General features: G+C 33.9%; 1 protein-coding gene across 1 annotated transcript; it reads right to left on the reverse strand.

Moving 5' to 3' along the window:
• Positions 1-1757: 1757 nt before the first annotated feature.
• On the reverse strand, positions 1758-16757 carry IL13RA2 (interleukin 13 receptor subunit alpha 2). The gene is made up of 9 exons (XM_024731932.1): positions 16664-16757; positions 14735-14886; positions 13139-13292; positions 12490-12610; positions 8697-8881; positions 7608-7753; positions 6043-6187; positions 2569-2684; positions 1758-1808 (listed from the first exon to the last, which is right to left on the reverse strand). The coding sequence occupies exons 1-9, from the start codon at positions 16755-16757 to the stop codon at positions 1758-1760; spliced, it is 1164 nt and encodes a 387-aa protein (XP_024587700.1).
• Positions 16758-17864: the final 1107 nt, after the last annotated feature.

Consider the following 17864-nt stretch of genomic DNA (forward strand, 5'->3'; position numbering starts at 1 on the left):
CTGAATTGAGAGTAATTTGCCAAACATTATGTCTTAATTCATATTACCTTGGGGGTTTTAATGTTTAACAAGGATAGGTCTACTTAAGGAAATGGTGGTGCATCCTATCACTGATTACAAGTGATAGTAGAGGATGGTATTCTGGTTTACATCTCAGTTTTAGCTCTTTTTTCCCCTTTTAGAGATAGATGATCAGTGCCAATGATAGTCAAAGCTATAGTTACTCTGCCCATGGGCTTACCTCTCCATTATATTATTTTAGTCTTTTCCATTCTAGAATACTGCAATATATTAGTGTTTTTCAAATTGAATGTGCAAATGAATCACCTGGGGATGTTGTTAAAATGCCGATTGCTAATTGAGTATGTCTGGGTTGGGGTCCGAATTCTGCATTTCTTCTAATAAGCTCCCAGGTAATGCCCACTCTATTGGTCTGTGGACCAGAGTAGAACCATTATGAATAATATTAGGTATTGATCCAAATTAAAACTTGATTGTAATCTGTAGGTCATTATTCTCTAAATTTTAAAGTAACTGTCTATAACTAGGTTGCCACGTCTTCTCCTAGAAGTCAACTGTCAATTAGTCTAAAGTTTGCATATGCTTTGAAAGGCTTCTTACTGATTTCAGAGGCTTGTGCCTTTTGGTCTCTGAACTAAAAAAAAAAAAAAAAATCACACCATCAGAAAGTAGGAAATACTGCCTGCCAACTAGTATAGGAAACTCTCAGGCTTGTATTGTGTAGTTTGTGACATCTGAATATTTCGAATATGATCTCTAGTCATTTCATTATTTTCAGCCTTTTAAGCACTGCATTCTTCCCGCCTTTTGATGAAACGTGAAGCACACATTTAGACTATGAATATATTTAAAACTTCTTGCTTCTTATTAATCCTCTCCACAGGTTATTTTTAAAGCCAAACAACCTTATTCATGGTGAATAATTTCATCCCAAGTGCAATGTTAAAAAAAAACTAGAATCTCATCTTCCAAGATTTGACAATATCTCTATGGCTCAGTGAAAGTCACAAAATCACATTGCTTTATGAATACATCACAGATTAGATTCTGACCCCTCCCTTGACTTTTCTACGTGCAGCACTCTCATCTTGGATTGAGGAATGTTAAAGAGAAAAACCACAGGCCCAAAAAGGCATAACTTGTGCTAAAGCCCATGATACCAAACCTAGATTTAACAACTAACCTAACTGCAGTTTTGACCTTCCCCAGAAATGTAATCTTAATCAACCAGCCTGGAATTTTCTGGTCAGCACCAATGAGGTCATCTGCCACATGGGCCCTCTACATCCCCTAAGAGGAAGAAGAGGCAATCTGCATGATAAAACCCTTTCCTTTCCCTTCCCCCTCAGAAAAGATGTCTTGGTCTAAAAATAATCTTTTCTTTTTTCTTTTGCTAATAGGACCTTGTCCCATCCTTCTTCCTATAAAAACCTTTTATTTTGTACAACCCCTCAGAGCACCCTTCTACTTGCTAGATGGGATACTGCCTGATTCACAATCATCTAATAAAGCCAATTAGATTGTCAATTTAATTGGTTGAACTTTGTTTTTTAACAAGAAAAAAATCTGTTAATAGGATTCAGATAATTTGCTGCTAGTTGAGGATTTTAATAATCTAATGCCTATTTAAAACACAACAAGGCTTTCAAGATAAGATTTATTCAACATTTGGGGAAAAAATTCAGTTTGATAAGACTCTTGTTTAACATTTGGCCATAAGCCTGGAATTTACTGAGTCAGCACCGTATCACCTGATTAGAAGAAGCTTCTTTTTTGGTATGAAAAATCTGAAATTAAGAAAGAGCTCCATTATTAACAGTCATTAATAACACAAACTATTTCACTTAGATTAACAACTCAGAGAAATAGACAAAAAAGCATTCAGCAGAGAAATAAAGCAAAACATTTCACACACATTCACAGTTCTCTTTATCTTTAAAAGACCTGGCATTAAGATATTTTTTTTCTCCAAGTCACACTTCCTCCTTAAAGCTCACCAACCCATAGTGGTCCCTCCATCTTCTGAAATTCTATAGCATTATCTGTATAACTCAAAAAGCAATCAGATAAAATCAGCTCATAATGGAGGTTATATTTTTTTGTATAGATTCTAGCTCCTCCAACTAGAGTGTGAGCTCTTGGAGGGTACGCACCAAGTTTTTTTAATCTTTGTGATCTTTTGCCTGTGGCACACTAGTAGTATATCTCAGTCTATGTCCATTTTAAGTCACTTTTTCCTTTCCCCAATCCTGCTTTTCTCCTGTAATTCTCATATTTTCCCTTTATCTAGAGGTAAATAGTGTTTCATGTTCTAAAGCATTATTCTTATATTTCATTCAAAAGTAAATCCACCCCAAAACGTAGCTTTTTAGGGTTGATTTTTTAAATTACTGTACTTTCCCTGAAGACATTATCATAGTCTACACAACATCAATGAACACTCACAGTGTACAGGCAAAATTATAAAATGTAGGTCCATCAGTTCTAAATGCAAAATATTTTTTATCTACTATCTCAGACTAAACATTGTAATGTCATACAACTTACCGTTTTCAGCAAATTTTTTTGCTTATACAAAATCAGGCAAGTTATTAACAAAACAAGTAATGAGACAAAAGCCAATGGTATCATGAAAAATATTAAGGTTTCCTTCCATGTGTCACCTAGGATTAAAATCACCAAAAAAGTGGGAAGGGTTAGATGTGTACAATTATTTTAAAAACTGAATTATTTTATAAGTAAACTAGTAAATGGTGAAGAACTGAGTCAAACTTGGCAACTTCTGCCATATTTGCCAGTACCTAGATACCATAGTGATGCTTGAGAACAGCATTCCTTTCATTTGTGCACTTTTTTGCTGTACTACTTTACTGAACTGTGACAGCTCTTTATTTTGCTTAGAAAAATAACTACCTAAAGCCCCATTCTTATTTGCTTATATGATTTTGTTTAAAATTTGACCTTGCGAATTTTTCATAATAACAAAATGATAAAACGTTAGCCAAGTGATTAGATAAACATGTCTTGTGTATGTATCTCTTAACTCTCAATAACTCAAATGTTTACATTATATCATACAATGATGTAGTGAGTGAAAGCAGGTCTTCAATAAAAGTCTCAGTGCAAATAATGGAGCTAGTCTTTAAAGGTCATGTTTTTAAAGTTGCCTCACATTCTGGATCCTAAAGAGATGAGGTTTTTCTCTTCTTTTTTTCTTTTCTTTTTTTAGGGATGAAGTTTTAATGGTTCGTCTGCATAGCAAGAAATGAGCAATCACTAGATAAACTTAAAAAGTACACAAAGCTTGTCCTTCTAAAACTAGTATCTCCCACATGTTTTGAAATACTATGGAACACTTTGAATCCTAGGCCTATATCTAGACTCAAAGCTACCTCCAACCCCACATTTTTCTTTGTCCTAGTCCCTTGGGATCTTATTTTCTACTAGAAAATTACCAAATTCATAGGCTCAGTTCAGTTAAGAATTGCAACGATATAATCCAGAGAAATGACTAATAATGTAAGTTTTTTGGCATGCAAAATTAACAGTGGGAAAACAGGCTTCTTTTGTGACGTTTCAGTAGAGTTAATTTTATAGTCATTTCCAAAAAAAATTATTGTGCTATTTTTCTATAACTTAAAACATCCAATAAGAAATGTCCAAAAGAACTAAAGACCACATGCATCTCAGGAAAGTCGTTGTTCCTAATCTGAAATTTATTAAGGTTCTACCAAGAGACACCCATCAGGGCAAAAGAAATCTGTTATAAATAACATGGTTAAGTGTATATTTAAAAAAATTAAAAAAACAAAAACAAAAAACAACATTGTAAATCAACTATTCTTCAATTAAAAAAAAAGATTGCATATAAAATACATAAAAGTATGTATATTTTGAGGATATGCCTAAAAACTCACCATATCTACTTTAAACCATGCACTGAATAATAACAAGATATAATTCAGGGCATGACTTTCTCAATGTCAGTTCCACAGAGTCTCCAGATTTTTTATATTAGTGACAAAAATGAAAAACAGAACAAGTAAGTATTCTTTCTGATTCCATATATCTTTAGTTAATTGAGTTCTTCCTCTCTCTTCCTATTTCTTCTCCATGGCCCTGATTATATGATATATTTGGCTTCTTTATTTATTGTCTATCTCTACTCAACTTGGGAATAAAATATAAATTCCATGAGGACAAGGATTTTTTTTTTTTACTGCTATATCTCCAGTGCCTGAAAGAGTCTGACACATAGTAAGTGCTTAATAAATATTTCGTGTATGAAAGAGAACAATGACACCACTATATTAATAGGGAGATTACAGTCAAACACAAATTCTATTATAATGGAACAACATAAAAGGAGATGATTGATAGGAATGCCATTATGTTTGCATCTATATCTGTATATGTATTTATATACCTTTATGTGAAAGAGCAATGCTGAGTTAATCTCCTTCAATTTCAAACAACTATTAATATTTTCTATTGATAAAGCCAGTATACTGTGAAGTACAATAATATTTTGCCTCATTCTCAAGATTTTTTAGTTTATATTGCTATTTTTTGTCTTCTATGAAAGTTTATTTTCTTTTTTTAATTTTTAATTTTATATTGGAGTCTAGTTGATTAACAATGTTGTATTAGTTTCAGGTGTACAGCAAAGTGATTCAGTTATACATATACATGTATCTATTCTTTTTCAAATTCTTTTCCCATTTAGGTTATTACAGAGTACTGAGCAGAGTTCCCTGTGCTACACAGTAGGTCCTCGTTGGTTATCTATTTTAAAAATAGCAGTGTGTACACGTCAATCCCAAATATATTTAATTTAAACATGTCTTTTATCATAAGTCACTTTAAATCAGTGTTGGAAGTGAACAGAATGTTCATTTTACTAATGATGACATATTAATTAGAAAAATATTCATTAGGCACAGTACCAGACACTCGAAAACAAGTGTATGCTACCTATCCTTGCTTAAAATTTGTTCTCTTGAAAATTGAAAGCATAGGAAAATATTGATTAAAATAGGCTTCCCCGCAAAGAACTAGCATATTCTCTTTACTGACAGTCAGAAAAACAAGATGTTGATGACTGAACTATAACAAGACTCTTAAACTAGTTAAAACTGAACATTAGATTTTCCATAAATCTATGTTCAATTGTGGTGATTGCTAATTTATCTTCTCTGTTTATAGACTATATGCAAGAGTATTTTGACTTCCATAATTACAAAATACACTGAGAGAAAATTATTTTGCTAGCCAATAGTTAGCAAAATAGTTTGCTGTTCTTTTTTTAAATATATTTTCTTCAATAACCATGTCAACATATTTTATGATTGTTCCTTCTTTCTAACATTGTATAAATGGATTCCTTTAACTCTCAATAGGGAAAAGGCACAGACTATAAAAAATGTGAATAATGAGCACATAGTTTTTCAAACCATATAAAGAAGGCACACAATAATGTCAAGATTCTGATAAAATACATATATACTTGTAAGTAAAACTTCAGAGTAAATGTACGACTACAATTGGTACTAATACACGCAGATTTGGTTAACATCTAGTTAGTATATAAGAAGCTCGAGAATAGTGCCACCATACTTTGGAGCTAAGACTACCACTGGAAAGTAATCCACTAGTAAAATCAAAGCAAAACAGGTAAGATTAGTTTGTCAAATGAAAGTAGGAAGAATCAAACAGAATCTATTAACTCTTGGAATGTGGAAAAGATACAGCTCAATTAATGTTATAGACATCTATAAAAATATGGAATATAGCCAATATTTTATAATAACTATAAATGGAGTATATATAACCTTTAAAAATTGTGAATCACTATATTGTACAACTATAACTCATACTTCAATAAAAAAAATAATGAAGAGTTGACCCTATGACCTTCATAACCAGTGTCACTGAACTGTAGTGACCTATGACATCCAGTAAGGCATCTTCTTCCTCAAACAGTGCTAGAAATACTCTAGTTACTGTTATTTTATCTTATACCTTTCCAGCATTGTTCATCACTCCACTCACTCCATATTCCATCATCTGAGCAATAAATATTTACTTTGCTCCTTACTAAAAAGCATAATTCGTGGCTTTCATTTGATGTTCTTGTGATGTATATTTCATTTTCAACTGTGGTAGTCTGAAAGCCAAGGAAAAAATGAGATATCATTATTTGATCTAACTGCAGCTAGCCACCCCCATTTGATTTGTCATTTTCTAAGTGGGTTTTGTTACATGAAAGAAATGCATCAAATGACTAGAAAGGTATATACCAAAATCCTAACAGTGGTTATCTCTCTGTATGGTGTTTTATTTTTCATTTTTCTTCTTTATTTATATTTACATTTTTTTCTATAGTGATAATGGATTACTAGTAGTAAAGGGCATGTGTGACAGGGCAAAATTCCTAGGTAGTTTTGGTGCTTATGACACCCATTTTGGATTAGTGTCAAATTTCCCAGATTCCATAAATTGGAAAATGTTATATATACTGAGTTAGCAAAAAGAGTCCTCATGTGAATGTTGTTTCTATGGAAACTGTAGAGTTCATATACACAAAGTTTCTTTTTTCCCTTATTCTTATTTTGGTTAATCATCATAAGACCAGTGTAATAGTGCTCAGGGCTTGGCATGAAACTACCCCTTCCAATATGAGAATACACAAGGCTGGATGATCTCAAAACAACTAAAAGAAAAAAAAATCACTGAAGTGATTACTTAAATTTTGCATCTCAAAGAGCTGAAGAGTGTTTCTCATCCAAAATAACAGCTTTTCTTTTGTTGTAACTTTTCTTGGGAGACAGCACAATGTAATGTAGGTTAAAGTGGACTGGGAATAAGATCTGGATTCTAGTTCTAGCTGTGTAATTTGATTGTAAGTCAACTCACTTCCTTGGGACTTGTAAATGTATTCAACTCCCAGTTTTCTCATCTGTAAGTGAAATGAATTGATTAGAAATAATGGCTCACCTACTTGTCTCCACCACTCCCTAAGTTGGAAACCAATGAATAAAATTAACATATAACACAGTGGGGCTAAAGGCATCATCACATTGCTGGCGCTGGGGGGTAATCAGTCTTGGAACCATGGCTTACTTCCCCAGTTAGCCTCTCTTCCCTGCTACAAGCAATTCTCTGGTAGCCCTGACAGGCTCTATTCTGATTTTGACCTGATAGTTGCTCCTCAAGAAGTGGTTTTTATGTTTGTTTGTGCTTCTTGCTTTGTGTTCTTTTTACATGAGGCCTCTTCGCAATCCGTCTTATGCATGTGCTTGACAACTTTAATTTTTTGACATAATATTGGAAACAAGTGACTAGATTATCTCTAAGGACCTATGTAGCTTTAAAATTGGTATAATTGATTGATAATACTTTCAGACTGCAAGCATCTTTCTTTTGTCCACTAGATTATTTGATTATTTGGTTTTCTGGAAGTTAAACTAAGGTACATGTCATGTTCTATTCTTCATGTGGATAGCAACTGATTTTGGTTCTTATGTTTGCCATTTTATTTAAAAGGCTATGTTCATGATTTTCTCAAATAAACACAATATCCATACCACCCAGGCAGTATCATCTTCTATGAATTCAATTTCATAAATGAAACACTTTGCTGGAATAGGTCCTTTGGGAATGCTCCACTTCAGGTTAATTTCCTCTGAATTCTTCACAGTAAGACTAAGGTAGTCTGGTGGCAAAGGTTTAACTGAAAAGCAGAAGGAAATAATTTCAACATGGAGGTTATTAAAGTTTAGCAGTGGCCCTTATCAAAAGCTAGGGACACTTACTAACAGAAGCCTCCAGGATAAATTAGGTGGCTCAAGACTATTCACTATAATGTGAATTAAAATCAAAGCTGCTTGCCAACCAAGATTAGTTTATTAAGAAACCTGGTTATTTGGGGAACTCATTTTTTGATAAGTCACATATTGACAAATATTTAAGTCCAAGAGAAAAGTTAGATGACCCAAATCATTACACTCATTTTTCCATTTTATAGCACTAGAAACAACTACCACAACAAATTACTACTACTATTTTTATTAATAGCTAATTCTTATTTAGAGCTTATGATGTGTCAGGCAGTGAAACAGGAATGTTACATCATAACCTTATTCATGTCTCACAATAAATCTATGAGGTGGTCCTCTATTATCCTCATTTTACTGATAAGGAAATTGAAACATGTTAAAAGTAACTCGCCCAAAGTCATACAGCTAGAAAGTGGTAAATTCAAGATTCAGACCCAGGTATGACTGACCCTAGAACCTGTCATTCTCATAACTGTTAGGACTGAGAACACAAACTCAGAAAATATCCACCCATTTGCCTATTGAGGCCTGGGAATAAGTGATTCCATAATTACTCCATCACCAACACTGGACAAAAATACTTTATAGCAGACAGACTCAAGCTGGGAAACAAATTGTGAGTTCTAAATGAAAATGATACTTTATACTCATTCAATTCCTTATCTTCCATACTTTCATATTTAATCAGTGCTTCCTCATACTCTGTTGGCCCCCAGTTTTCTGGCTTTGCATTTCTGTAGGTATCTCCTTTATCTCTATCTCTATCTCTTCTCTTCCACATGGTCGATTGTAAATGGCCTAAACTGGAAACATTCTGAAGTTGTTTGTTTACCTCACCTATATTTTGAAGCTGAAAAATGTAATAGCTGGGTCTGATAACTTGGGATTCTGATGATCCATTAACACAGATGTAGAAATCTTTATAGTCTGATGACTCCAAGTAGGGAAACATGCATCCAATATTTTTTCCGTTAGCCTTGATGTAATCAGCACACTGTAACACATGGTCCAAGCCCTCATACCTGTAAAAAGAAGTGTTGTAAGAACTGTGTTTACCGATATCTTCTAGTAGCATGGTATTCAATTTTCAATTATTTTAAGATACTAGGTAAATAAAAAAATCATTTAATAACATACAATACTCATTGAGCACCAACTATGTGCCAGATCCTATGATAAGTGCTAGGGCTACAATAGTAAGGAAAGTAGAGATAGGCCATGATTTTACAGAGCTTACAATCTGGTGGGAGTCTTTACAAAATCTCAGTTATAAGGCAAGAATTCTTACTCATATACTTAGGTTATGTTGACTCACGAACAGGATTTGAGAATCAAAGAATAAGATTCCTATTAAGAAAATATGGGGTTTATATTGATAATCCTAAATGATACTGCTTTTTTTCTATTGTACTGGAGAACTTATTAGAAGAAAACAGATTTTTTAATAAGAAAACAGATTTAAAAGCAGACTTACAAGATGGCCAAAAAGCACACGCAAAGATGCTCAACATCGCTAATTATTAGAGAAATGCAAATCAAAACTACAATGAGGTATCACCTCACACTACTCAGAATGGCCATCATCAAAATGTCTACAAACAATAAATGCTGGAGAGGGTGTGGAGAAAAGGGAACCCTCCCACACTGTTGGTAGGAATGTAAATTGGTACAACCACTATGGAAAACAGTATGGAGGTTCTTTAAAAAACTAAAAATAGAACTACCATATGATCCAGCAATCCCACTCCAGGCATATAGCTGGAGAAAACTAATTCAAAAATACATGCACCCCAATGTTCAGAGCAGCACTATTTAAAGTAGCCAAGACATGGAAGCAACCTAAATGTCCACCAACAGAGGAATGGATAAAGAAGATGTGGTACATATATACAATGGAATATTACTCAGTCATAAAAAAAAGAATGAAATAATGCCATTTGCAGCAACATGGATGGACCTGGAGATTATCATACTAAGTGAAGTAAGTCAGAAAGAGAAAGACAAATATCATATGATATCACTTATATGTGGAATCTAAAAAAATGATACAAATGAACTTATTTACAAAACAGAAACAGACTCACAGACTTCAAAAACAAACTTCTGGTTACCAAAGGGGGAAGGGATAAATTAGGAGTTTGGGATTAACATATGCACACTACTATATATAAAATAGAAAATCAACAATTACCTACTATATAGCACAGGGAACTCTACTCAATATTCTGTAATAACCTATATGGAAAAAGAATCTGAAAAGGAATGGATATATGTATATGTATAACTGAATCACTTTGCTGTACACTTGAAACTAACACAACATTGTAAATCAACTATACTCCAATATAAAACAAAAATTAAAGATAAAAGATATATAAAATTTTTTAAATTTAAGAGAAAATTTTTTGATAAATAAAAGCAGACTTACAAAATATCGTTATGTTTAATAAAATGAATTAAAATCCTCTGAGGATATAATACACATCAAGAGATAAACCTCAGAAAAGCCAACAGGGGCTCAAAAAGAAAAAGAGGAGTTGTTTGGCAAGTAAATATCTAACTTCCCATTCTCCTAGACAAGAAATTTTGCCATATCATTGAAAGTTAACCTCTTTTCAGTAATAAAGCTAATGGGAATTAGGGGAGAATTTCCCTACTGATTTCCAAAGGAACAAATGCCTGGTTTATTTTCCTAAAGAATAACTTGTAATACAAAATTGACATTATCTTAAAAGCAGCCAAAATCCCGTTTGCAATGAGGCTAATCTAGCAGCTGATAAGGTGCTGGTACAACTATCAGGACTCTACTGAATTCACTTTATGCCAAGTATTTATTTTAGGCCAAGTCTGCAAAATTGTAGTCTCTGGTTTAGTTCACCTGGTTAGAGTTTGGGATATTTGCCTTCTAGGCTTGACTTTACATAATTTACTTTATGCCAGTGGAAAGCCTCACGGTACCCTTATTTTCCAGTCTCTAAAATGTCAATATTTATCCCTCACTACTTTACTAAGGTGAGGATAAAGTTATGTTAAACATGAGCTACAATGAACAAGAGGGCAGGGACTTTGCCTTATTCATACTTCCTTTTATCTAGAACAATGCCTGGCATTTAATAATTGCTTAATATTTATTGAATTTATTTAATTAACAAATAAATTAGAACTTAGAAATTGACCCATCTAATTCCAGATGAGGAAACTGAGACCCCACAACAAGAAATTGTTTGCCCGAGACCACTAAGTTAAGTGATGCCATAATATGGATTAGAACCCAGTACTCAGGAGATTGTTAATAGCTTATACCTTATTGCTTATACATTGTAATTTTCTAAAGAAAAACACCATGATAATTTGTGTCTGAGACTCACAAAGAGTAATGCTTTGTCCTCTCTTGTTTTTTCTGTTATTTAAAAATGCATAAGTTCTGATACTTGTCTATCAACTTACCGATGTTATTATCATCATTTGGTTCATTCATTTAATGAATATTTAGCGATAATCTACTATGGGCATAGCACAGCAGAGACAGTCAAGAGAAGTATCAGAAATAGTTTGTGCCCACCAATCTCTTAAAAATTTAAGAAAGGAAGGAGACAAAAATTTAAAGGTCATCTGGACAATAAGTAGTTAAGAACTATAATAAGTAATAGTTCAGAGAAAAACTGAACAGAAGCTAATGTGAGCAGTAAAGGGTTAATGAAATTGAATACCAGATGGGTCTTGAAGGATGGATAAGGGTTAGTGAAAGAGAGAGTCAGATGGTATTCTAGGTACCAATGCACACAAAGGCATAAAAGATCAATCATAACATGGATAGAAAAATATGTAGAGATGGGTCTAAATGGAGCAGAACATTCACATTGGTGGTAGTAGACGGTAATGTTGGAAAGGCAGTGATGCAGTGAGGCAGAGACTCGAATGGCCTAGACTTTATCCTGGAGACAATGAGTAGCCACGGCAGGTTTTTGAGCAAAAGAATGGCATATGAAAATAGAAGAATAGGAAGATAAATCTGGCTACAGTGTGCAGAATGAATAGGAAGGGGAGAGACTAGAAGCAGAGAGACCATCATTTGGGAGGCTATGGCAATCATCCAGGTGTGGAACGAGGCAAGCCTGAAGAAGAGTTCTAACAGTAGAAATGGGAAGTAAAGAACAGATGTGAGACCTTGCAAAGCAGTGTCATTGTTGATTATGGTGATTAATGTTACCATGAAAAAATTAAGGAATGAAGGAGATAGAAGATTCAAGATGGTTGTAAGTTTAAAAGCCTTAGTGACAGTTAACAAATGTAGGGAAGTCAGAAAAAGGATCAAAAGGCAAGAATATGAAATATGCCAAAACTTTTTAGGTTATAACTCCATCTATCTAAAAGATACAAAATATTTAATCCAGTACAGAAACAATGACTGCATTCCTTATTATCGCCCATAGAGTGCCTTCTAGTAGCTACAGCCTAAACCTACTTACTCCCATTGAAAATCCCAAATAATTGTAAATAAACTTCATCATAAATACAACTCTGAAAAGATATAATGAATTTAATTTAATGAAAATACAGTTACTCATACTGTGAATCAATTTTGATAGATATCTTCCTAATATGGAATTCTTATTATAAAAATACTTACCAATAAAACAAGTTGTAATTGGTATCAGAATGGACACACATGCCAGGTTTCCAAGAGCAAAGTAAATGTTGCCAGTTGTAATACACACAATCCATATCCTGAATTTTAGCTTCCAGATTTCCTAAGAAATGAAAAAACTGTGAATGCTTGAAAGACATGACGATGAATCATGTGGGAAATAACTATGCAATTTTATTTCATTTCCTTTGACCTCTCCACTTGATTTAGCAATCAACATAATCAGGAATATTCCAAAAGGAAGTTGTTGCAAATCACTTCACTGTAAGTGGGACATGAAAAATCAAAAACTTTTGAGGGCTTATTTACTGGTACTAGTGTAAGCATATGCAAAAGTACTAAATTAATAATTCTAGGATGCTCTGAGCAGTTGCATAAATAGTCACATGCATATTTACTAATATGAGCCCCAAACTGGGAACTATATTAACCTAATAAGATGTAGGTTTTGCCACATGTGTTTGCTGATTTAAAGAATTCAAAAAGGCCAGTCACCCACTCCTAAGAAGGATCCTCTTTTGTGCCACATTCTCAATTGTACATGTAATCTGATGTATAAAGGTTAAGAGACTTACTTCCCATATAGATTGTTCTGAAAGTATTAAATATGAAAAGAGAGCTTTGTTTTAACCTTGTGGTGATATCCAATAAGTAGCTTCTGACCATGAACTTTGAACTTCTGATCCATTTGTGCATTGCCCTAGCAGAAGTGTGTGTATCTTTGCTTCAACACCTTTGTTAAGATCAAACCCATCTTTGTAATGTAGATTCTTAGTAATGATGGTCTGTTTGATAAAAAGATGAGACAAAGTTAAGCTTAAAACAATAATGGTATCATGAGCCACATTAATAAGGCTAAAAAGTCATTAACACCCTGGAGAGTTCCCAATATCTAAGAAATTCCTGATGATTATCTGATAAAATGTCCCAGATATATTCCTGGCAGAGTTCACTTCTGCATATTATATCATTTGATGAGATCATTTGAATCTTAGCATCTCATTAAAAAAAATTCTGGAAGACAAAAAAGGCTCTATGGGAGGAACTTTTGAGCTATAACCGTCAAGTTGAAATTGAGAGAGAATTTTCGTGTACCATATGCCTATTACATGACAATTTATCACATTTCAAATATCATATGAACTCTTCAGGAATCATATAAAATCTTGGAGGTAACTGAAGAAAGCTAGACAAAGTGTGACCTCCTGAAGGACTAAAATCATGTATCATTTATCCTTCTATTACCGATACCTAGCTAGTGGAGTGCTTGGAGAAAAAAGTTGCACAATGAATGTTTGATTTGAATTGTCCCTTGAAACTACCTAGCTGAATTAGGAAGGTAACAGAATGCCTTGTACAACCAAAATCTTTGAATAAACATGCTTGTTGACTAGGTAAATAGTTAATTCAGTAAACCTTCACTGAGCACTTAATACAATATATGCACACAACCATGCTGTGTTCTGTAGGGAGAGTACAAAGATAAATAAGGCTTGATTCCTACAGAGCAAAAGCTCACATAGCCCAGTAGCATATATAAGACCCACATACAGGTATATAAGTAACTTTGAAATATGGTAAAATGTGTAAGGACTCTTCAAGTCCATATTCTATGGGACCAAGTTTTCTTTTTTCCTGTATTTCCAATGGTAGACTTAATACTGGGTGGGGTGAAAACAGATGTTGCAGGATGCACAGGAGATAGCAGCAGGCATGCAGCTTATTATTTGTTTTTTCTTAAGAACTTTTATTCCACGATACAATACTTTAATGAGTCATAAATCAATCAAAAGCTGATTTAATGCAATGGACATTGTAATTACTATTTCAGAAATAACTGAAATGTCCACTCTTTTCCAATACAAATAAAAGAATTGCCATTTTATGCCTAGATAATTCAGGAGGAAAATGTGGTGAAACTGTGAAGAATATTCTTTTTTTTTTTTATCGGAGTATAGTTGCTTTACACTGCTGTGTCAGTTTCTGCTGTACAGCAAAGTGATTCAGCTGTATACGTATACCCCCCTCTTTTCTGGATTTCCTTCCCATTTAGGTCACCACAGAGCAGCGAGTTAGAGTTCCCTGTGCTATACAGTAGGTTCTCATTAGCATGCAGCTTATATCTTAATAATAGCTATTGAGATACAGGAATAAAAGTAGACACTGACATCAGGAATCACAAGAAAACTAATAATCATTCCAATATCTAAGTGCATGCTTTACTTACCTTCCAGCTTGCACTACCAATGTTTCGATACTTTAATTCATATTCTACTGTGCATTCCTTAAAGTTATCCAGAGACAGTGGAGGTTGCCACTGCAAATAGAGATAGCCTAAATATCCAGGATCCACTATTTCAAAATCCTGAGGAGGATTAACTGAAAAAAATCAATAAGATATTTCAATTTTTATCCTGTGTCTTATGACAAAGATTGCTAAATCTAGATTACTTCCATATGTCCACCAACTGACGAATGGATAAACTGTGATATATCCATACAATGGAATATTATCCAGCCATAAGAAATAATGAAATACTGATACATGCTACAACATGAATGAACCTTGAAAACATTAAGCTAAGTGAAAGAAGCCAGCCACAAAAGACCACATATTGTATGATTCCATTTATGTGAAATATCAGAATAGACAAATCCATAGGGACAGAAAATCGATTAGTGGTTGCCGGGGGCTGGAGGGAGGGGAGAAGGAGATGTGACTACTGAATGGATTTGGGGTTTCTTTTGGTGGTAATGTAACTATTCTGGAATTTGATAGTTGTGGCTGTTACACAACTTTGTGAATATACTAAAAACCACTGCCCAGTATACTTTAAAAGGGTAAGTTTTATATCCTTTAAATTGTATCTCAATAAAGCTGTTTTTAAAACTCTAGGTTACTGTTACATAGTTGTCCCTTCTTTAAGGAATTGCATATGTAAAATGTGACTTAGCCAAGCTAGGTAATAAGTTTTCATGGAAATAAGAAATTCAACATGGAGTTATCTCTGTGGTCATATAGACAAGAATTTAGTCTAGGATGGGAACACTTTATTACCTAAATCTGTCTCATAGCAAGAATCAGTCAGTATTAATCCTGTGTTTACCATATGTAAATAACATCATGGCCCACACGAAAAAAGGGATAGAAAATATAAAATATGACTACTATGGCTAAGCGCCTTAAGAATTAGGAGAACAGGCAGATCTTGTTGGTCCATTCAGGATAATTGAATCCTCTAGTCAACTGAAGTTCAGAGGTATTTGTAGAACATGGCAAACCAGAGACACTCTTTGGAAGGGCTCAAGAAAAAGTGGCAGGCAGCTGAGTAGAGTGACAGGAAACAGCCTGTTTTATTTTGAGGGGGTGGGGGCAGTGGGAGGCAATGGCTCCCTCATCTGGTGATTTAAAAAGCAATAAAAACAAACAAATTATTCTATAAACTTACTAAACCTACTAGCAAATCTAGTACTATAGTACTGTCCTCATGTTGCCTTTCTGCTAACAATTTCCTCTCATTTCTGCCCTGTTGTTCATTTTAATACTTCACTTCATATTACTTGTTGAGGTGAGGAAAAGAATCAACAGAAAGAAACGGTGGCACAAATAATGATTTGAAATGGGACCTGCATGAACAAATAAAGAAGGTTTCTATTGAGGATGAAATGACAATACTATTGTTTCAACTTTTATGATTAGAAATCTTTGTTAAGCGCATTGTTCTAATTACCTTCTGCAATGAAAAGTTCAGTAGACATGATTTAATAATTCTGTAATTATTTTAAAATTTTATTTTAAATCTCTGTATTTTTAAAATTTATCTAATTGTCTTAAAAGTTAAGGATAGTAATAAAGGAAAGTTTTCAGTTAGTTGGGTACCAGGCAATGAGGTTTCGGATAATTAACTTCTTTGTTAGAAAAGACTACACAGAAAGGTATGGAAAGTGTCTTTTAGTTTGGCTTTTATCCCACAAAATGTTTATTATCATCAGTTACCTTATACATGAGGCTGACTAGTAAGAACATATCTTTTGTGTATGGACTCCCTGAAATATTTCCAATAACAAGCCATCTACTTGTTATGCACTTTTCATAGGGTAGGTTGAAAAGGCAGTTAATATCCCTGATTTTAAAACTACTCCATTCTTGGTTTACCTTTTATCTCAGCATTTGAAGACAAAGTAGAGCCGAATGCTGTGCAAAGAAGAAGGGTATACAGGCATCTGATATCCAAATGAATGAAAGCCATTTCTCCAAGATTTAATACCTTCAAATTTCTACTCTAGGAAGGAAAAATATAGCAGTTTAACTTTATCATACCTCAAAAAGGACTAAATGTGACTAAAAATACATTTGGGAACTCTCTGTGTGCATTCTATCAAGACTTGTGAAAACTGTGCCCCTTTGAACCATTTAAACAGAAACAAAATCAAGTTTGGAACCAAAATAATTGGAAATGAGGATTTTAGTCTCATTCTTCTTATGAGAGCAAAAAAAAAAAGCAAAACAAACAAACATATCCCTTCAACCCCCACCCCCGCCACACACACACACACACACACACACACACACACACTTTTCTACACATCATATGCTATGACCAGGATTTGAAAGTTATCTGAATAATGACAAAGCTCAGAATCTACACCAAAGCCTCAGATAACTCAGAACTTTGCTTCATTTCTTCATAAATATTAAAATCATCATCATCTTCTACTCTCCTATCTGTTCTAATCTTCCCTGTTATTTCCTATATCAGTAAATGGCACCATCATCTTCCCAGTTGCCCAAAGCAGAAACCTGAGAGTTTTCCTCAACTCCTCCCTCTCCCATCCAATCTCCCCTTCCTAAATTGAGGATCTCATCATCAGGGGTCTCCTTATCCAGTTTTTCCTGCCTCCAAACCATTTTCACACCACATACAGTAAGGACAAATCTGAATTTACCACCTCTTTCTTAAAAGAGCACTTCACTGTCACAGAATACAATTTATTCATCTTTTTATTATTGAAGAATAATAGTTTATGATTGAAACTAAAAGGATTCATGTCTCCACATATTCATTCAATCAAAAAATACTCTCCTTTCAATGAAACATCACTACTTGCAGTTCTACACTTCTCTTTGAGCCTATATTCCTAAAACCAACAATTTCACAGGAAGTTAAGGATTAAAGGTCACTTACCCCAACAGTCAGGGATTACCTTTCTTTTCTCCTACATAAATTAATTAAGCAGAACAGACCCTCTCTCCCTGCTCCACCCTCTTCATCTTACCTGGTCCATTTGTAATGTTCTCATGTTGGTAGGCTTCGATTATTACATAATGGAACCTTGGGATCAAACTGTTAGAGTCA

This window comes from Neophocaena asiaeorientalis, unplaced genomic scaffold (assembly GCF_003031525.2).
Source record: "Neophocaena asiaeorientalis asiaeorientalis breed wild unplaced genomic scaffold, Neophocaena_asiaeorientalis_V1.1 scaffold178, whole genome shotgun sequence".
In the NCBI taxonomy this organism is placed as follows: domain Eukaryota; kingdom Metazoa; phylum Chordata; class Mammalia; order Artiodactyla; family Phocoenidae; genus Neophocaena; species Neophocaena asiaeorientalis.

What these genes read in the sequence shown, in the direction of transcription:
- IL13RA2 (XM_024731932.1), bottom strand. Translation starts at nt 16,757, where the DNA reads ATGGCTTTCATTCATTTGGATATCAGATGCCTGTATACCCTTCTTCTT. An exon ending in TTGGTAGTGCAAGCTGGAAG is followed by an intron (nt 13,293 to 14,734) that starts GTAAGTAAAGCA and finishes TTTATCAAACAG; the next exon opens with ACCATCATTACTAAGAATCT. An exon ending in AAAAAAATTTGCTGAAAACG is followed by an intron (nt 1,809 to 2,568) that starts GTAAGTTGTATG and finishes TCTTAATTTCAG; the next exon opens with ATTTTTCATACCAAAAAAGA.